We start from the raw sequence: 18,999 nt of genomic DNA on the forward strand, positions 1-18,999 counted from the left end.
GGAGGTGTGAAGAAGTGGTGTGTTCAGGGAGCAGCCAGTGGGGCCAGAGGATTAGTGCACTGTGGGGGGGAGGGGAGCAGAGGCTAAGCAGGAGTAATTGGTGGCCACGACCAGATGACAAGGAGTGATGAGCCACAAGGAGCCTGGCTTGATTCCAGGAGCTTTATTCTCTCAGGGGTGAAGCCTTGAAAGCCTTAAGCAAGGAAGGATCATGATCAGACTCATATCTTAGGAAGATCATTCTGACAGCCCTCCGAGCTCACGGGATGATCCGTGAGAAAACTTTGCAAAGGTCCCAGAGGGCAGAAACAACCGAATTCACAGGCTGCATAGTATAGGAATCAAAAGCACCTTTGAACACAAAAGCTATTTTCATAAACATTACACAGGTACATATTTAGAGCATCATTTTTGTTTTATTTGTATTTTTTTGTGAGAGGAAGATTGGCCGTGAGCTAACATCTGTGCCCATCTTCCTCTATTTTTTATATGTGGGACGCTGCCACAGCGTGGCCTGACGAGCAGTGTGTAGGTCTGTGCCCAGGAACCAAACCTGCGAACCCTATGCCACCAAAGTGGAGCACGCACACTTAACCATTATGCTGTCAGGGCAGCCCCTAGAGCATTATTTTTTTTCAAACAACTGCGATGAAAGTCTCTGAAGACTTTCAGAGTTTGTATGGCCCGGGACCTTTGAGAAGCAATGGAAGTGGGCGTGTTCTAGTGCAGAGGGGCACAAGGGAGGTGGGACTCTTTAGAAAAGAGGTTCAAATAGCCTAAATCTAGCACTGAATCTAGAATCATCTTAAAATGTAAAGGAGATAGCATGTAGGTAAGAAATCAAGTCTGCAGTGACAAGTTACACAGTGTTGTTTTGTCTGCTGCGGTTCACTCTTTGGTTGATGGTAATGTCTTTACTGTGGGCTCGTACAAGGGAGCTTCTTTTGTCCCATTCACCACCTAGCCTTGAGAACTCAAGTAGTATCAATGAGGATGCTTTCAGTTGCAAAAACAGAAACAACTACTCAAACTGGCCTCATAGTAAAGTTCAGCGGCTTCAGCTGTAGTCTGATCAGAGCTCCAGCTCCATTTTTCCGTGGTTCTCTCAGCTCTGCCCTCCTCTACGTGTCAGCTCAGCAAAACTGAAGCAGTTTGAGGCCTCCCATCCTCAAGAACAGAGGCCCACTCTCCAGAACAAAGTTTCTCTTCCAGAGCCTCCTACCAAAATCTGGGCTTTATTCTAATTGCATCCACTTATGCCACCTGCTCACTCTTAGGTCAATCTTTGTGGCAAGGAGGGGTTGTGATCCCATTGATTGCTTGGGCCAACCAAGGCCCACGCCTGGGAGCTGGGGATCAGATCAGTCCCACCCAAAATAATTGGCTGCTTCATAATGGGTGTGGAATGAGATGTGCATGAAGAAGCAGCCAAAAATATCTACTCTCTGTTAAAAAATTACCTTGGGTAATCCAACAGTCCCTAATGGGGATAGCGGATGTCAATCTATCCAATTTGCCTTGTGACATGGCTGCTGTTGAAAGTGAGACTTACTGCTCCGTGCATCACCAAAACCCCGAACGCAAGGAAGGACACCATCTACCAACGATACTTTATTTGTTACCTTTCACAGTTAACAGTCAAGAGCAAATAATAATAACAAATAAAAATAACTTGCAAGGGGACCAGACATGAGACATAAACAAGGACACTGTTAACAGGAAAGAAAGCCTGTGCTGGATGTGGCTGCTCCCATTCTTGGCTGTGTGTGTGTTGGTGGCCACAGCTAAGCCTCTGTCACCAGCCAAGGCAGAGGCCTGGGGGGGAGGGGGGGGGAATACCTCTGGAATCTGCATCACAAGGCTGACATCTGGATCCAGAGCACAAGCCTCCTCTCTCACCAGCAGCCAGACAGAATGTCTGCAGTTTCAAAGTGACTTCAAGCTGTTGCTCCTGGCGTTTTTGTCTTCTGGCCTTTTCCTAGGCTCTGAGTCTTGGGTAAGGCATGAATGGAGGAAGCGCCCATTTGCTCATTGAGGAGGACACTGTGAGGACGAAGGTGCATCCTGGGTACCTCCTCCCTGACTCATCCTCCCAGCACAGCTCCCTCCTGCCTCTCTTCCTCCTACTCCTGGTCACATTTTTTCTCCCTGCCTCTCCCACCTACTGGCATTTCAAAAACTCTAGAATGCAGCCCACAGCGGACATTTCTGGTCCAGGCCTTCTAATAAACGTCAAAAATGTCCTAGCCTCCCGGTCACTCCTCCCAAAAAGCTGAGAGAAGTGTCTATTCTGTCCTCTTGGTGTGAGGCCAGGTCACAAGCTGTCTGGCGGTTCCAAAGTAATGAAATCCCCACATTGAGGGAGAGAAGCAGCACAGCTATTTTAACTTGTCAGAGGATGAACTTTGAGAACCTTAAAGGACAGTGTCTCCTCCCGTCCTCTGGGACCTCCACAGCTGAGGGTAGGAGTCTCCCAGAATTGGGTCATTTATCTGCAGGCTATCAATTCAAGAGCAACGTTCTCCCAGCAGTGAACAACGTCGGGGTGCTTTCCTCTGGATTGGAAATGGTTGTTGTTGCCCCGAAAGGAAAAAAAAAACCTAAACATTGTACTGATTGGAGAAAATCAACTAGCTTGCAAGTGCTAATAGCATCTACGTGCATTCAATTTCACAGGTACTTAGTTAGCAAACAGGCTGTATTCATAGCAAATGGCCACGAGTCCATTCAGAGAGGCTAGACGTTGGGTGGAAGAAACATACCAAAGGCCAGTTCTTTATGGCTGCTCACTTCTCCATCAGTCTTTTAAACACTCAAAATAAAAGCTTACATTGGGTTGAGGGCCATGGATGGTTCTAGATTTCTACCATTCTAGACAAAAGGAGAGAAAGAGAGAGGGGAAAAAAACTCTCAGAAAAGAAGCATTCCAACAGAGACATATACGAAAATTTAGATTCATAAATTATTAACATTATTTTAATTAACATTATTTGAGTACTATTATGCAAATCAGAATCTGTCATTGTGCTAAGTCCTTTATATATATTAGCTTATTTGATTTTTGTCTTACAAGGTAGGATTCATTTTGTCCGTTTTGTAGATGAGAAAACAAGCCCAGGGAAGTCAAGTAACTTGTCTAAGATCACACAGCTAGTAACAGGAAGGGCACGGCTTTGAACCTAGGTCTGTCTGACTCTAAATCTCATGCTTATTGTACCACTACAGGGCTCTCTTTAAAGGTTACACTTGAAGTAAGGGCTCCACTGACAAGGAAGAAAGGAAGTTTTTAACGAGTTTGCTGGTTAAGGTTCACCTTAGATGATGCCAACAGGCGTTCCCACAGGGTGTCCATTTTTGGCTATTGCTGCTAGACCCTGTGTCTAAGCAATATGATGCATTCTGTGCAAGTCATCTCTTTGTACACACATTAAACATTTAGACTTCCATGACTAGAGGAAACTTTATGTGCAAAATAAGCCATGGAATTTCAAAATAAAAATAAGTCGGGTTTTCCCAGAATGTTCAAAGTGCATTAAGATCCTCAAAGGGTGGCGTGCTCCCTGGGCCGTCTGCAGAAGTGAGATATGCATGCAGAGTGCAGAGCGTGGAGCCCATGCCTCCCTTCTCGGCCCCTCCCCACCCGCCTGTGTCCTCCTCCTCTTTCATCCTCTTCAGTTTTCTACTCTTCTGCATACTCCTACCCATTACCTTCTTTCCCTTTCTGCCTAGTCTTCCTTTTTTTTTAAAAATCATTTCTCTCCTTGCCCCCTTTTTTCCCTCTCTTCTCTGGCCCCTTTCTCCTCTGCCTTCATCGTCTCTCCTTCCTTCCATCTCAGTCCCTTGTTTCTCTTCCCTGCAAGAGTCTCCTCTGACAGGCTTTCTCCCTCCAGCGTTTCATTCGGATCACACTAAGCAATGCCGGCTACGATTATCAATACACATCTAAAGAGCACAGGCTATTCTCCTTGAAAGTCGCCCCCAGGGAGATAAAATACTACCAGCCTAACTTGCCTTATCTCTTTAGAAATTGATCAGGGTGCCTCGAGGTCTGCAGGGAGGAAAGGAGAGACCTGCCTTTCCATGGGCTGGCTGGAGAGGACCCCACAGAACCACGTTGTCATGCAACAGTCCTTCCCAGGCCTGACTAGATCCTAGGCCCTTAAACAGCCTGGGAATCGTCATCATAACCACTGGAGTCATATCCACAGACACTTGTAATTTAAAGGGACTGTAAGGGCATTTAAATTAAGCTGCTCTTCTTACAGCTGAAGAAATAGAAGGCCAGAGAAATTAAGTGACGTGTCTAAAGTCAGTGAGATGGTCAGTGTTAGGGCCCAAGTGGTGGCTATTTACCATACCAGGGAGCTTCCTCTGATCTTTCTCTTTTGATTTAAAAAAAGAAAACAGAAAATCCTTTGGGGGCAGCCCCGGTTGGTGAAGATACAATAGCCAGGTCCCTACTCTGCCCTGGGGCATTCCACTCAGAAAGGCCCATCACAAAGCCCACTGACTCCCCTAATAGTCAGGGCGGGGCGCACCTCTCCGGTTTGTATAAGGGTTGTGTGAGCCTCTCTGGTTGGCATAAGGGTTCTGCAGCTGGTCATCTCTGGAGATGTTCGTCCTGACTTTCGGGAAGAGGCTCCTGTCCGCTCCTGGATTGCTGAAGCCTGTCGTCTGCTGCAGTCTCAGATTTTGAAACTCGTTGTCAATCAAGTTCTGTTCTTCAATATTCTTCTGTTTGTTCCTTGATCTGTAATCAGTAAAGGAATTAGGATCTGACAGGGGCGGAAAGTTCCTTGATACGGATGTTAGTATTCTTTTTAAAAAACGTTTTAAAGTTTTGAAATAATTTCAAATTTGCATGTAAGTTACCAAAAAAAAAAAGTTACACAGAGCTCCCATACATCCATCACCCAGATTCCCCAATTGTTAACATTTCTGAACCATTTAAGAGTAAGTTGCTGATCTGATGCCCCATTACCCACAATTCTTCATTACTTCATTCAGTGTGGATTCTCTCAGTTTAAGGACAGTCTCCCCAAAAGCTCCGTGTAACCATCAAAACCAGAAAGTTAACATTGGTCCAATATCACCATGTAGTTCCATGGTCTCATGCAAATTCTGCTAATAATGTGAGTATTCTTAAGGGTGCTTTTGAAGGATTTACGGAAATAATAATAGAAATCAAAGAGAAAAGATGATTAGTGATGTAATTTTTCATTCAGGCAAAGTCAACATCTATAGAAGCACCTCAGTGAATGAACTGAGTTCCAGGAATAGATGTCTTCAAAGGAGAATAGAATTTTCCCGGGTTCTGCCGCAGACCCTCGAGGATCTCAGGTGTACGCATTCAAAGTCAAGTGGAAGTAGGGTCAGGGGGGTATCTGCCCCCGATTAACTCTGATGGTGACCCTTCCTTCCTTCCAGCCCACAGGCCATCGTCCTGCCCCTGCAGTGCCCTAGACTGTTGGAGTGGGGCGTGGGGCCTGCTGCACCTGTGACGCCCACAAGGCCCTCTCAGGGTGATAGTCACCTGTGCCTCAGTCACAATGGGATGTCGTAAAGGAAGACCCACTCACCCTATGACCCTGATGGCCAGCCAAGCCCACAAAAGGGTCCTGCCCTTTGACAACACTCCTGTCTAAGGTGACAGAGGAGAGGCTTCCTTCCCTTTAAAATGGGTAAGACATTATCATTCTTGGTGTGTTCCCAGGAATCATGAATCTGAGGCTGAGCTGGGAGCAAACCTTCCTCTGCAGCAAGCAGGAAGGAGGAACTGAGAGTCCGGCTGTCACAGGGTCACGAGGTTTTACAGCAGCCCCTGCACGCTGGAGACCCAGGACAGTCAGCCAGTCCTCCCGAGAAAGGAGGAGACGAGCTTGCTCCAGAATGCAATGTTCTGGCCCTTTGTCTGGAAAAGGGAAAGACACATTCCCTTGCCCAGCTTTGAGTCCTTATAACTAAGTCTTTGGGGAAGAGTTAATATCAAAATACAATAAAATACAAGAAGAAACGAAATATTTTAGGAAGCTAAAATCTATTTATCTTCTCACATTATGATGCAAAAACACCTATTGTGCCAAAATATAAGACATGAGCTAAACGTTATAAAAAAGTAGCTTGTTTTCATCAAAGTGGGTCCCCACTTGGCTCATTTAGACTGGAACAGAGATAGCAGTGGTCTCTTTCTCTGTTAATGGAGGGAACTTTGGCATATCTACATTTGTGTTGAATAAACGAATGGACCTTACTTAAGTTCCTAGGCAGAACACCTCAGGCGCAAAGCTGAGAAACAGCCGTGCAGATGTAACAGTTCCTACTTTTTTAAAACCCAGGGGGTTCAGTTGAGGCTAATTTGGACCATTTGCAGCAAGGTCCTGGGCAGGGGAGTGACTTGATGAAAATTATATTCGACAACATCAATGGAGTTAAATACTGTTAACAAAGAGTTTCTCATGACATCAGGAAATGGTTGCTATGTCACGTTATAGTGTTAAGCAAAAATAAACGTCAACGGAATTTTTTAAAAACACGAAGGATACAAATTATGTATATAATATCATTTAAAAAGATAGAAAAAACCCTGGAAGGATATATGCCAAAATGTTCCTTGTGTCAGGGTGCGGAGTTTTGTGGGTGAATTTTTATTCTGCTCCTCTACACATTTCTCTATTTTCTTCCATGTTCATGTACAGCTTATATAATCAGAAGAAAATTAAGGTAAGAAAAAAAACGTCAATGGTATTAGAGAGGGCTCACGTATTTCCCTTCCCTTGCCTGGGAAAGGCCAGGTGTGTTTGGGAACCAGAGTGTAATGCCAGTGGTGCTGTGCCCTTGGAAAGGGACGCTTCCATTCCCTACCTCGCTGAGATGATCAATGTGATCGCCATGCTGAGAATGAGGATGCCAGCAATAACGCCCACGATGGTGAGGATCAGCTTAAAGTCTGAAAGAGAAAAGAGGAGAGTAGGAACAGCCTCCTACAAGCAGTTCCCTACTGTCTACTGCATAGGCACGTGTGTTCCCAGGGGCTCCTGGCTGTGAGGACCATCAGGCTCTAGTCTCCAACCCCTCCAGGACCAGGGTGGGTGGGTGGCTAACCTCCATTAACCCTCTCCTCCCACAACCCAAACTCTGTCTTCAGAACTCAATCAGAAGAGACAGACTTGCCAGATAAAAGACCATAAACACAAAGAAGGCCATGGTGGTAGGGCCTTCCTGGGCTTCATGGGGTATGGGACCAAAACCGAGGTCCATATGCCCTCCTTACCTCTGCTGCCTTTGCCTACCCACCCTACTTGACCTTGCTGATAAGCTGGGGAAACTAGGTTGGAGTTAAATTTGTCAGTAATAGAAGAGCCAGGTAATGGTTTGATAGAATTGATGAGGGAAGAGTCTGGAGGTTCATTGCCACTCACTCTCCTCCTCAAAATCTGGTCTGTCTATTGAGCGCTTGAAATGTGGCTATGAGATGGCCCGTGAGTGTAACATCCACAGCAGATTTCAAACACAAAGGATGAAAAGAAATGTAAAATATCTCAGTAATATTTCTTATATTGACTACATGTTGAAATGATAATATTGCTGATGAGTGAAATAAAATGTTATTAAAATCAATTTCACCTATTTCTCCTTACTTTCACAAATTTACTTAGAATTTTTTAAATTTGAAATTAAATATGAAGCTCACATTATATTTCTATTGGACATTGCTGCTCTAGACCCCTTTGTCTCTTTCTGCTACATAACTGCCATATATGTCAACTCCAACCTGGATTCTTGGAGCCATAGACCATTAAGTCTGGAAAAGACCTCAAAGGTCATCCAGTCCAAACCTCTAATTTTATAGATGTGAACACTGAAAGCCCAGAAGAAAGAAATGGCTTTAGCAGATCCAGCCTTGCAACAAAGTACAGTAGAAATTAAGAGCATTTCTCATCACTAACTTCGTGGCTGGCTGGGAGGCGTTGAAGATGGAAGTCATATTTCCTTCATCTTGGATCACTGCTCTTTAGTTCATTATGTAAAATTAAAATATAAGGTAGTTTAAAATATAATGTAGTATTGTCCAATCTGGTGGAGGTGGGGCATAGGAGAGAATGAAGCAAGACATCCTAAACTAGTAAATAGCTCAGAAATAAAAATATTTGAGTATTTCAGTACCTGGTTTCGAGTTATGCCCTCCAACAACCACTAACCTTTTTGGAATATACTATTCTTTTATCCTTTCTAATGGCAGAAAATGCCTATTTAAGCTAAGATAGGAAATTAATATAATGTTAGGATGCCCTTTGCTGACCTGAGACAAGTCCAGAGGTACCAGCCCACCTCTTGGGCTGAGTTCTGTTATCTCCTATAGGAGAGGTGCTGCCTCTGGTGACCTAGGGCGGGCATGGGATGGTGTGACCCAGGAGACATACGGGAGACAGATTTTGTCTCTTTATGAAGGGAACTGGGGACTTTGGGGGACTGATCAGAATTTTGAATGTGGTCAATCTTTGTTTCTCAGATGCTTAATAACAAAGCAAGACTTTGGGGGCCGGCCCAGTGGTGCAGCGGTTAAGTTCTCATGTTCCGCTTCTCGGCGGCCCGGAGTTCACCGGTTCAGATCCTGGGTGCGGACATGGCACTGCTTAGCAAAAGCCATGCTGTGGTAGGCATCCCACATATAAAGTAGAGAAAGATGGGCACGATGTTAGCTCAGGGCCAGTCTTCCTCAGCAAAAAAGAGGAGGACTGGCAGTAGTTACCTCAGGGCTAATCTTTCTCAAAAACAAACAAACAAACAAACAAAGCAAGACTTTCATACTCACTGTCTTCACAGTTGACTCCGCTGAAGCCAAATGCACACCTAAAATACAACAAGTAATAGGCAACCATGGTAAAGCGTGTCTGTGGGAGTTCCCACCCCACCTCTATGTCTTCCTTCCCATCTTCCTTTCCCTCTCCTCCCCCCTCCACTCCTTTCTCCTTCTCCCCTTTCTCTTTTCTTCCTTACACTCCCATTCTTCCAGATGAGCACCCTCCATGGAGCTCTGGAAGGTTGAGGGAGGTACACAATCCTATGTGGTCTCATTTGCTACCGACTGGATATTCCATCCTCTGAGCTCCAGGAAGATAAAGCAGTTCAGGAGAAGCTGAACGCCAGAGGCATGGAATATGGTGGGACCCCCTCGGCCTATGAGGCCACATGGCTCTGCCACTTACTTGCTGCCCCGTGGGCTGGAGCACGTTATTTATTATATTCTCTGAGCTTCAGTTTCCTCACCTGAAAATGGAGAACTGATACATTCCTGAGAGTGTTGTTGTGTGAGACATATTACCTAGCGTGGCTCCTAGCACACAGAGAATTTTCAAGAGCTATTGATGATGATGATGCTCTGTACCTACCTACTTATGCCAATGTACCAATTTCCTGACCCTAAACCCATATATGCATTGCAAGCTCTATCCTTTTTGCCTAGCTCCAGCTGTGACAAGATAAAAAAGGAGTGATTTCTCTTACTCTTGACAGGTCCCTTGACCATCTTGCTTGTAGCCCGGCAGGCAGTCACAGCCAGTGCTCCCATCACTCTTCACAAAGCATTGCCTCTTGTGCTCTGCGTTGCAGGTATCAGGACACTGTGCACCAGAAGCTTCAAAACAGAGTGATTTCTGAGTAATTTTCAGGAACAACCTCTTCAACCCCAAAGTGATATGTCACAGAATACAATTTTTTCACGTTGCTTTTCCTAAGTGAAATGAGGTGTTCATTGGCTCTGCACATGTCATGCCCCTTGGGAACCTGCACAGGTGCTGCGTCACCAGCTCTTAGCCAAGGCTCCAATCAGGTCCACATGTTTCTAAAGCCAAAATTCACATCCCTCAGACTCTGAAATGCTCATGGAAACTTGAGCATTAAAGTTTGTACTTCGCAAATGCAAAAGGAAAGAGGCTAGGAGTTGAAGAACATTTAGAAGCAGGTGGAACACTTACCAAGACAGAAAGGGACCTGCAGGTTAGGTCTGGTCAGCCCCTCTTTGCATGTGCACAGTACACCACTGCTGCAGTCATCTTGAGCATCCGTCTTTTGACAGCCATAGTAATCACACCGTTCTTGCCCTGAAAGGCACGGATAATTCAATACATTCAGCAAGATAATATGGATAAAGTATCTTGCAAAAGCACTCCATTGCATTGTAGTTATAATTGTCTTTTAAGAAGTTTTGGGATTTAACAAACGAAAATCTGGGATTCTGAATTCCAACTCCCTAGTCCTCTCTTCCATAACTATTTTCTTATATTATTCAATTCAAATTAATTCAATCCAGGGCAGTGCAATCACGTTCAAGTTCAAGTAACTCTTTTGCTCCTAGCTCTGTGCTGGGTTCCACAAGGAACACAGAATCTATATAACTTTGGGGCCCATCTTTGTAGAGTTACTTGTTTGAACCCATAGAGAGTCTCATCAAGCAGCTCATAATCTAGACTTTAAGTACAATGGGAATTCAGGGGCTCAAGGAGCTAAAGATAACATCATGCAGGAGCTGGGAATTGGGCTAAGTCTTGAAAAATAGGGCAGATGTGAACAGTCAGAGGACAGGCAAAGTCTGTCCAAGTGCAGTAAACAAGGTATAAAAGGAAGCGAAGCACTCTTGTCGGGAGTGATGGAACTGCACTTGGGTACAGGGGACGCAGGGTGGCAAGCTGGAAGAAAATGGAGAATTCTTGGGTCTTCCATTTATTGGCTGTGGGCTTTCTGTTCAAACATTTGATTTTTGATGGGTCCAAATTCCCTCCGTCTATAAAATGGGGCTAATAATTCTTGTTTCACGTGATTGTTGTGAGAATTGAATGAGCTAATGTAATGCAAGTGCCACTCCAGGAGCCTCAACAAATAACCATTCTTCTGTTCATTCATGGGTAGAACAGACTTTGAAGGCCAGGCCAAGGACACTGACTTTTATCCTATAAGCCTGAGAATGCACTGGCAGATTTTGAGCAGAAGCACGACATGAGAACGCAATCTTTTAAGAATGTTAGCCTTGAAGCAGGTTGGAAGGCATTAGGAATAAAGAGATGAACCTGAGACTAGACTCGGGGAAAGAATAGGAGGAGGCAGAGTGGTCATGTGGTTCCTCTCTTCTAAACATTCCAGACCTGTAACCAACCTTCTTTCACCACCTGTCATTTGAAAATGCCTCCAACTAAAAGGGAAAGAGACTCCAGGCCCTTTGGCACAGAAGAGAGAATCTGTCTTTGCAGCAGAAGCCAGAGAGCAGGAAAAGGGGTTTCCCTCTAAAAGTTCTGAGGCCCTCATTTCCATGTGCTGGGTGGTTCATGCTCACTGGCCATCTCTACTGGCATCATTTAGTAATTTGTTCATGTATCTTAGAGAGCATGCTTAGTCTCAGAGTGGGGAGATGTTGAGAGGAGTTGTTAAAAAACTCAATTTTCAGAGCTGAGGCCAAATGATTTCAAATACGCAGGGCTTGTAGCCAAGGCAATTACTAAGGAGAGCCAAAAGGAGACAACTGCACAGGGGACTCCAACTCTCCCTTGAAGAATGCACTGGTTATTTTCAGCTGGCAACCACTCTGAGTGGTCAGTCCCAACGCTGATGGGGACCCTCAACTCCCTCGCACTTGCTGGCTAGACGTCTCATCTAGTCAAATGCAGAGTGTATGATAAGGTCTTGTCTTGCCTTGCTGAAAATTTCATCTTCCAAAGGGTAGAAGTTCTGACTGCATGACTTGCTACTCAGGACCAAATTCTGACCCCAAAGAGAAATTGATTGGCAGACACAAGTCATGGGTCTCTTGGAAGACAAGGACCAAGTGATCACCAGAAAGAGGAGCCTGACTTTGAGAGAGTAAATATTGCAACATTTAGCAAGGAAAAGATGTAGTTCCATGGCATAAGACTCTGGAAGATGAAAATAGTTCTTCAAGAAGGTAAGAAGCTCTGAAAATGTAATTCTATCTGTGCGGCTGCAAATGATCCCCATGAGCTATAAAATAAAAAAATGGAGGAGCGGGTCAGGTAATTTTAGAAACTGGCATGGTTTGCACAGGAAGCTCTCAAATGAGAGAGACAAACAAAATATGGAAAGAAGGTCCTATAACCAAAGATGGATATTTAAAATGTGACAGAGGAAGTTTAGAGTTCCCAGTGAGCTCAGGCTTGCCACGAAAAAACCCAAAATAATCAACAAATAAAAATTTAGAAGTCCAACAACAAAGAGCAAAGAATTAACATGAAATATGGGCAAGTGAATGGAGTTGTGTGTGTCTGTGTGTTTTCCATGCTACAAGAGGCTCATGAAAAGGCCAGGCCTGGTGGTGTAACATTGATGGATGACGTGAGAAAAGCAGAATGGCTCTATAACTATTTTTCTCCAGTCTCTTCTGTTGGGACATAACACTTAGATGGAAAAGAGTTGAACGGATGTTGCTAAGGGGATCGCAGCCCAACGAGGGCGTACAGTGCAGAGAAGCCCCCATCTTTTCTGATAGAATTGTGTTTTATCCCAGAGCATTTACATTCCAAGTCCTGAGAGATCAGTGAGAATCTCTGTGAAATCTTGAAGAAAGAGAAAATGTGCTGGAAAATTGTAAATGCACAGGATGTGTTCATATTTTCAAAAAGAGAAATAAGTTTTGCATACTAGCCCAGGGAGATTACAATCATCAAAAAGCAAAAATTTAAGAGACTAAAGAAGGAGTCTTAGAAGCAGCAAGAAGAAGGATGAGGGAGGCAGGAAGGCAATTAGGAGAATGAAGGTGGAGGCCCGGAGAAGGGAAAGATACCAGTGTCAAATGCTACAGAAAAGTCAAATAAATTGTGCCTCAATGGAGGCCTTGGGGTTTGGCAACCAGGACTGAGAACCAGTTGCACAAATCTTCCCCTGGGGCTGGCCCTAACAGGTCACTTCTGAGAGGGCCAAAGCGGGTTGACTGCAGTAATAGTGTCAACTTATTCACGCCTTCCTGTATCAAGTGCTTTGGTGGGACCCTGCCACACTGTTCGTGGCCATGTGAATTGCTTTGGCCATTAGGATGCTGTAAATGTGACGTAAGCAGGGACTTGGGAAACACCTGTACATTGAAACATACCCTCTTTCTCCTCTTGAAACCCTTGAGGACTAGCCTGCTGGAAGATGAGAGACCATGTGGAGCAGAGACGAACCGCCCATCCGAACAATCACAGATCAGTCAGCCCCCAGCAGACCCGCCCAGCAGCTAACGGCAGAAGTCGAAGTGAGCCAAGACCGGCCTAGATCAGCAGAACTGCCCAGTTGAGCCCAGCTCCAATTCACATCCACAGAATTAGGGTGTTCCAATAAATAAATAGTTGCTGTTTTAGGACACTAAGTTTTGGGGTGGTTTGTAACACAGCAAAAGTGAATTGTTATGACATCCGAAATTAATATAATGTTTTAAGTCAATTGTGCCTCAATTTAAAAAAAAAAGGTAAATTGTTACAGCTATGCTGTGGGCTTGTGTATCAGACTAAAGGGAAAACGGTATGGATAAACTTTCTCTGATCATTTAGGAAGCTGTAACTTGGTATAAAGCCCTTTCGTTTCTCCTTCCTTCATCTTCCCCTGTCTGGAGACTCTTTGTTTAAGGCTGCCTTCCAAGAAGAGGAACAAACTGGTCAGTCTGATGACTTGGGAGACGGCTGGAAAGGAGCAGAGGTCGAGTGAGAGAGGAAAGGGAGGAAGAACGGACTGGTTGAAAGGGAGCTTGGGGAAGTCTGTGGATATTCAGGCATCCAGGTCTTCTTGCCCCCTGCTACATACAGTGGAAAAGTTTGCAAAAAGGTAGGTACGTCTTTAGTAAACTTTGAATAGAATTATTTAATACTTACGAGCATATGTTCTAATGTCACCTGAGGCGTCAGTGATTGCTTTTTGAATTGTATCAGACACGCTGGTCTCATTTTCTTTTGTAGTTTGTACAAAAATGTTTACTACCGATACATTAATATCCTGCTCACCAGCACGCATTTCAGATCTCGCTGAAGGAGAAGTGCTAAAAATGAAGTGAATCCATCACTTGAGGAATCGAACAGAAGGATCAACAAACAGGTCTTCAAACCTCCCAGACTCCCAAATCTCCCGCTCTAGTCCTGACCCACTGTCCTACATCCACAACTGGGGCCCAAATATGGAGGCCTGGGGTTGCAGTAAGATGGCAATTTACAGGCCCAGAGATGAATATTCAATGTGTATTCAGAGGAAATGTATGCCTAAAACAATGTCCTGCTGGAGGACACTGAGGAAAATTGTGGACAATCATTTTTAGGATCTAAGAGTCTGGAGTTAACCAGAAGTAGAACAAGTAACATCCGAAATAAGCTGTCACTTTCTTAGAAAATCAAGAGTAGGTCTCCTGCCGATCTGTTCAGTCTCACACTTGCACTTGGAGAGAGACAGAGGGATGTGTGTTCCTCCTGTGCAAGAGAGAGCAGTAATCAACCATAGGAAATCTGGGTCGTTTCCAAAAAAGGGCCAGGAAGTCAGTAGGCAGCTTCAAAGTGGGTATGTGATTGGGCCTGGGCACACGGGACCTGAAGGAGAACTGAAACAAGGAGGGATGGAGCTGCGGAAAACATGAGCATATAACACTAAGCCCTATCATCAAATATTGAGTGCCCGCTACGAGCAAGACATCCTAAGATCTTCCTTCTCTCTAATCAGCACTGCCGTTTGCAGCCCTAAGAACAGCTGTGGCCAAGTTCGAATTCTTTCATTGTCCAAAATGACTCAACTGATACAACCACTGAGACAGAGAGGCAAAAAAGGACTTTTAAAAACTGCCTCCCTATTTGGTTTGTGGGTATGTGTTTTTAAGACTCAGGATATATTTTTCCTGTCCAATTTTTTTTTCTATACTCCATTTTGGCTTTTGAATAAATACAGAAGCTTGAAAATATAGCCTGTCTACTTAGGAAATGTTTACAGCCGTGCTGGTTCTTCAGAACAATCAAGAAAATCCAAAACATGAACCAAACTCTGTTTTTAGGGACAACCACCTCAAAAGGGAGTTCAAAAAAAGCAAAACGGGCTTCAGAATTCTAATGTAAAATCGTCTACCATGACTCATTCATGATAGGGTCTGGAGGTGGCAGTGGAATATATAGGCTACTTGATACAAGTTGTTCTTTATTAGTTGAAAAATGTTTATATTTCATAAACATTTATATTTGTATATTTCATATATAATAAATTTAGCAATTAAGTAATATTTATATTTACATAAAATTTTTATGTATATAAACATTTACATAAAATATTTATATATATTTATCTTATTCCACAGAGGATTTGACAAAGCTTATAAAGATAGATGAAATAGTAAAACCATAAAATGTAAATACATTAGAGCTGCTTTTTCTGCACAACTCCACTCCTCTTAGAGCATTCTTTCCTCGGCCTGTGGCACCTGTGTATCCATATGCTTCAGAGAAGGCTGAGATGGAATTGCTAACTTCTTGAGACTCCTCTGCCTCTTTGGGTCCCTAAGGAGCACCCGGCACTGGTCATTGCATACTCATAATTATCAAGAAATACTTGTTCTTACAGCACAGTGAGCTCACTACTGGCCCTTCAGTAGCCAGGTGTGTGACTGGTGTGTTCTTGTTTCCCTCACTCCCCCGATATGAGGAAAGAGATGATTATGAACCATTCATTCTCCTCCTGGCCCCCTGGAATTCACCTTCCAGGGGTTGATCAGGTGTGGTTTGTAGCCAAAGGATCAAACCAAACTGATCCAGGAGATGCCCTGCACCATCTGTGCAAGTTGCTGCGTAGCCAATCACAAACAGCATCTTGCTGTCCCCAGGTCACAACCTGCCCATCCTGGCCAGGGTCAATGTGATGTAATGGGCAGGACTCTCTGCAGTGCTCAGACTGACCATCTTTTCTTGACTTGTGGCTTGCCACCAGAGGGCCTTTGTGCTGCACCGGGAACTCAAGAGAAGACCGGAAGTTAGGCAAGCGCTCACCTGCCTCCAAAGTACCCCGTCGGTCCATGACAAACTTACCTTACTTTCAGAATTACAGTCTGTCCATAATCAGAACTGCTAAAGGCATCTGCAAACTGCAGAGAAGAACAGATTTAATAACAACTACAAAGAGGGGAAAGAGAGTGATACTATATCTAGGTGTTAACATAAATACATTTGTAAATTCATTTATATAAATATACATGGTTCATCACAGCAGATTATTTATTCTTGACATGTGCTGTAACACCTTCAGTTATTTTTCCTCAAAATAGTAAGATTCTGAGTTAAGTCAGAGTTATCCAGAAAAAGACAGAAACCGAAAGCATTCAGCCAAATCAATGACTGTACACTTAAAAATAAGGCGACCAACTTATTAAGTTTGTCTTTTCAAAGCCATGGTGAAGTTTTGCATATTTGTTAGACTTATCTACATGCATGCTTCATGCACTCATCATTTTACCCAGAAAACACTTAATTAATTGCCCACTTGCCAAGGCATTATGCCTGAGCACTTAGAGACTACAAAGATGGCAGACCCACCCAGTATCTAATGGGGGACCACACCATGAAGCTGAGAGAGGTGAGCAGTGCAGAGAGATACAATGTACTGTGTGTGGACCTTCAAAGAAGCTCTCCTCTGATTGCAGAGAACCAGAGAGGTCTTCATAAAGGAAATGGGCCTTGAACCATTTCAATAGGTCAGGGAGTGGAAGGAAGACGAGCATATGCTAATGTTCAGAAGTAGGGTGGCTCAGATGGGCTAAGGTGAGAAGAACACCTAAAGTCAAATTTCTCCATTCGTCAGCTTTTGCATGATTTGACTTCTTTGAGTCTCACTTTTCCCATTGGAAAACTTGAGGTAGCAGTAGCTCCCGCTGCATATATGTGTGCATGTGATGTGAGGTGTATAAAATGAGATGAACACGTGATGCGTGACTCTGTGAGCTGGAAGGGGCTCCAGCATAGGTGGATCTTCTTAGGCATGTGCTGTGCTGTACGAGCAGAGAGAACTCTGGATGCTTGTAGGGAAGGGGCCAGACATAAAGCTGGGATCTCTGGAAGGGGTGAGGTGGAGGTGGGGTGGGGGGGGTCCCAATTAGAACCTAAGTTCTTTGATGCCAAGAACAGGGTTTTCTTTTTCTTTCTCTTTTTCTTTTTATAAAACTTGAGGGTTTTTTTCTTGGTTTTTTTTTTTTTTTTTTTTTTTAAAGATTGGCACCTAAGCTAACATCTGTTGCCAATCTTCTTTTTTTCCCTCTTCTTCTTCTCTCCAAAGCCCTCAGTACATAGTTGTATATTCTAGTTGTAGGTCCCTCTGGTTGTGCTATGTGGGACACCACCTCAGCATGGCCTGATGAGCGGTGCCAAGTCTGTGCCCAGGATCCCAACCTGTGAAACCCTGGGCCATGGAAACAGGGCACACTATCTTAACCACTGGGCCCCAGGGCTGGTCCCAGGTTTTCTTTTTCTTGTGACACAACCTCCCCAACTGGCCCAGACCCCAGCCTGCCCCATAGCTCTTGGCAATCCCCAAGAAATGCTTGACAAATGCTGGATAACTGATGCTTGAATGAATTAAATGTGAAAGCTACAGTCATGACCTTGGACATGTTCTCTCCTCTTTGGGTCCAGGTCTCCATATTTATCAGATGAGTGTTGAACTGGGTTGGTGCAACCTTTTTATAACCTATGACTTTTATTATTTTTCTCCCCAAGGGGACCTCACACTTTAAAAGATCATGGCAACCAATGTCATTTAAAGAGATGTCAAATCATTAATCTTTAATAATAGTCGATTTCAATAAATTTGATGCTTTAGTTAGTCTGGGCACCCTCATATCCAGAATATGTCCATATTCCTTTATCATCTTTTAAACATTAGGAATAGCTGGTATTTCTGTAAACCATCAGGGTCCCGGGGGTCCACTTAGGAACAAGTTCACTGGATGAACTCCAAGGTCTGTTTCAGCTCCCCTACTGACCACTGTCCATTTAATTTTCTTAATCCCGAAGAAGAGTTTGTGAAATTAGCATCTGACACAGGGGGAAGTGTCTCTTTTGTTTCTCTTCCAGGTCACCCTTTGAGGCTGTTGGGATATCTACCTCCAAATCTGAAGGGCTGCAAGGCTGGACAAGAAGGCGGGAGCTATCCAAATGGGTCTGCCCGGCCTCCACTGCACCACTGAGCCAGCAGGTGAGGAGAAGGGGAAGCAGCTCCGTGGCCAGCAGGGTCTGAGTTCAAATCCTGACCTCCTCACTCATCAGCTGGGTGACCTTCAGTCAGTTACTTAACTTTCCTGATCCTTGTCTGCTTCATCCATAAAATAGGCACCAGAGCACTATCTCCTCAACGGGGTTGTTTTGAAAATTAGAGTATTACACGTAAAATACCAGGCACAGCATGCAACAGGGCAACTTTAAATCCCAGTGTGGACCGTCCATGTGGATCCAGCAGGGTCGAAAGCGGACCCTGGGAGACTTCTCCGGGCCTAGGCGTGACAGCCCTGGCTACGAAGTCTACTGAGAGGACCTTGAAGAAAATAAATTGTCTCTATTTTCCTATCTGTGGGAGTTTCAAGGACGTTCTGGTACATTCTTTTTTGGTTAAAAGCCTCCTGGAAATTATAAGAATGCTCTATCCCCTCTATCCCCCTGGGACACTCAAGACTGAGCCCAAGTCTCTACACTGGTCTCTGAGACAGGGCATAAGGCGTGCAGCTGGAGGGGACTTTTGGACACTCATTCCCAAAGCAAGTTTGGGAAATGTAGTGGCCACAGTGGCCAGTGCTCAGTAAAGCCACGGGGGACAATCGAGGGGGTCCTTGGAAATAGGAACACATTGATATTGCTGTCATTGTACTGAATACCATCCAGGCGGGCAAATAGGAATGTCGATCCAGGATAGAGGATAAGAACCACCATGCACACGTGGTATGGCACAGAGGCGGGGGCAAGCCCTGGGATGCGCCAGCCACAGTTTTTATCCTATCACACCGGGTCATGAGCA

At 44.4% G+C, this 18,999-nt stretch overlaps 1 protein-coding gene across 1 annotated transcript in view; it reads right to left on the bottom strand.

Moving 5' to 3' along the window:
• Positions 1 to 1,598: 1,598 nt before the first annotated feature.
• MUC13 (mucin 13, cell surface associated) overlaps positions 1,599 to 18,999 on the bottom strand; it is a 30,107-nt gene continuing 12,706 nt past the window's right edge. The window contains exons 5-12 of the mRNA XM_014866861.3: positions 16,029 to 16,084; positions 13,851 to 14,014; positions 9,975 to 10,100; positions 9,505 to 9,634; positions 8,813 to 8,850; positions 6,862 to 6,946; positions 4,539 to 4,750; positions 1,599 to 2,871 (exon numbers count right to left, since the gene is read on the bottom strand). Coding sequence (XP_014722347.3) covers positions 2,864 to 2,871; positions 4,539 to 4,750; positions 6,862 to 6,946; positions 8,813 to 8,850; positions 9,505 to 9,634; positions 9,975 to 10,100; positions 13,851 to 14,014; positions 16,029 to 16,084 — 819 coding nt within the window. The 3' untranslated portion in view covers positions 1,599 to 2,863. The remainder of the gene's footprint in view (positions 2,872 to 4,538; positions 4,751 to 6,861; positions 6,947 to 8,812; positions 8,851 to 9,504; positions 9,635 to 9,974; positions 10,101 to 13,850; positions 14,015 to 16,028; positions 16,085 to 18,999) is intronic.

This window comes from Equus asinus, chromosome 5 (genome assembly GCF_041296235.1).
Source record: "Equus asinus isolate D_3611 breed Donkey chromosome 5, EquAss-T2T_v2, whole genome shotgun sequence".
Lineage (NCBI taxonomy): Eukaryota > Metazoa > Chordata > Mammalia > Perissodactyla > Equidae > Equus > Equus asinus.